Raw genomic sequence first — 2,461 nt, 5'->3', positions numbered from 1 at the left:
TCTTCACTCTCAAGCCCTAGCCTTCACTCTCTTAAAATGGAACAAAAGATCCAAATATCAGCCTAACACAACAATATATCCTCAAAAGAAATAGCTAGGGAAAAGACCAAAATGCCCTTAATGATTCCCGGACGGATTTCCTTGTCAACTGCCCAACTTTCAAAGGCCATAACTCACTCATACGAACTCGGAATTGAGCAAACTCGGCGGCGTTGGAAAGATCATTCCACAAGATTCACAACCATAACTGGAAATACTCCTAACTCATCCTGAGCTAGAAGTTATGACTGCTCAAAGTTGGCCAAAAATCACTGATTTCTATACTTAGCCAAATTTTCCAGATTTTCAAATCCTTTCCAAAAAAAATGAAAATTTTCAAATTCTAAGCCTCTTCTTAGCTATTTAAAATTGCCGGATGTTACAAGAATGCCTCTCTATGTATGTTTTCTGCATTAAGTATATAACATACTCCTTCATATGACACTTATCTCTTCAGGTTCCCCACTAATGAGTGTCAAAGTCATGATAAGTATAATCTATGACTTAAGAACATATCCCTTATGCAAACTTAGGCGTTGTTTAAATTTGTCTAACTATTCCTCATCTTCGAGGTGATAGAAGTAGTAAATCTTGATTCTTCCCGAAAAAGTGTTCTCAGATAGAACTATCAGCATTTTGGAGACTATAGAAAGGGCTTGGGATGAGCCCGGGTAGTATGCTTTAGCCCATCAATTCAAAATCTTACATTCTTATTGATATGAATCGTGTTGTTGAGCCAATATGTGATATGCATCCAGAACCTTCTATAACTCTTCATTACATAGAACATCCATGAAAGGAAAAAGTAGGTGTCTAGATTCTTGGACAATATTGTCACCTGAAAGATAGTATAATTTAGGTTGTTCTGAAATTTATTAGTGGAATGACCATAAATTTAATATGTAATATCTAGAAGAATAGTATCCAAAATAGTGGGGATAATAAATTATCTAGGTGTAGTGTGTGTATATATATATATATATATAAATTATATATCCATTAAGTTAGAATGGAGATGATATGTCTTCAGGTGTTAACTAAGGAATAGTAAGTTGAGGTAGATCTTCTGGAAGATCTTACGATAGAAGGTAGAAAAGAAGTCATTGGTTAATGCGACTTAGATTATTATTGAACTAGGAAATGAGTTTATGATTCAGGTCATTAATAAAAGTATAAGGTGGTTTAAGATTGATAGCTCAAGGCTTTACTTTGTGATTCTGAAAAGGAACTGCTTGATGCTTATAAATCTATGAATATAGTTTTGATGTAGCTATGAATATAGTTTCGATGTAGGAATGAATAGGTAGTGGTGATGTGATATGTCAATTAATAAGGATTTTCTTATGTATTATAGTTAGATACACTATAAGATTAAGATAAACTACTATTAGTAAGAGGTTTAGGTGGACTAGTGTTTCTCAAGTTATTTATTTATCAAATAGCTCCTAAGCCAGAATAGTATGTAAAGTTGGGTTGTTATGCATGTTCGGTGCTAGACGCTAAATTTGAAATGTGAATGATCACCAAGATGGAAATAAAGGATAGTGTGGGGATAGTGATGCTTATTTTATGGAATTGATCTTGTAGGCATGAAATAATATATGTAGAATTTAGGTTTACGAATTTTCAATAAGGGTGATGGTTCAAGTATTATATAAATTTGATTTATAGGTTAGACGATGAACGGTGACTAGGTCATTAGATATAAGATATCCTTAAGCATTAGGAAGATAGAAGTGAACCCAAGGTAATACGTGGTTACACGATATTCTAGGGTTATTAAAGTGTTATCTATTCCTAGTTAGTAAGATTGTAAGTTATGGGTACTCTCTAGTTTAACATGTCTTAACAACTCATGGACTGGTTTTTTTGCAGTTGAAGAACACTCAATATATATAAACGATGGAAATGGCTCTAGATGAAATTAATATTCGTGATCATGGCGATGAAGTACTTGATGAGAATTATAAGTCAATTAAAGCTAGGTGCAAGTACTGTGCTAAAATTGTTTCTGGCTTTCATAGGCTTAAGCTCCACTTAGCAGGTATTCGTGGAAATGTAACTCCTTGCTCGGAGGTTCCTACACCTGTGAAAGAAGCATTTAATGCTGAGATTCTTGCTAAGAAGAGTTTTCAATCCTCACAAGAGATTTCGAAATCTATAGGGAGATTTTTTTATGAAGCAGGAATCGACTTTGATGCTATCAGATCACCTAGCTTCCAAAAGATGGTAAAAGCAACCCTTAGTCCTGGGCAGACAATAAAATTCCCTAGTTGTCAGGAGTTGAAAGGTTGGATCCTTGAGGATGCAGTGAAAGAGATGCGGCAGTATGTAACGGAAATCAGAAATTCATGGGCAAGCACAGGATGCAGCATCTTGCTAGATGGATGGATAGACTCAGACGGTAGAAATCTGATTAATA

The 2,461-nt window shown here is 34.7% G+C and overlaps 1 protein-coding gene across 1 annotated transcript in view; it reads left to right on the top strand.

Moving 5' to 3' along the window:
- The first annotated feature begins 1,941 nt into the window (after nucleotides 1-1,941).
- Nucleotides 1,942-2,461, top strand: part of LOC107060274 (uncharacterized) — a 3,015-nt gene continuing 2,495 nt past the window's right edge. The window contains exon 1 of the mRNA XM_015307969.1: nucleotides 1,942-2,443. Within this exon, the coding sequence (XP_015163455.1) occupies nucleotides 1,942-2,443 (502 nt within the window). The remainder of the gene's footprint in view (nucleotides 2,444-2,461) is intronic.

Source organism: Solanum tuberosum, unplaced genomic scaffold (genome assembly GCF_000226075.1).
Source record: "Solanum tuberosum cultivar DM 1-3 516 R44 unplaced genomic scaffold, SolTub_3.0 scf00071, whole genome shotgun sequence".
NCBI lineage: Eukaryota > Viridiplantae > Streptophyta > Magnoliopsida > Solanales > Solanaceae > Solanum > Solanum tuberosum.
This window is presented reverse-complemented; position numbering and strand designations above follow the sequence as displayed.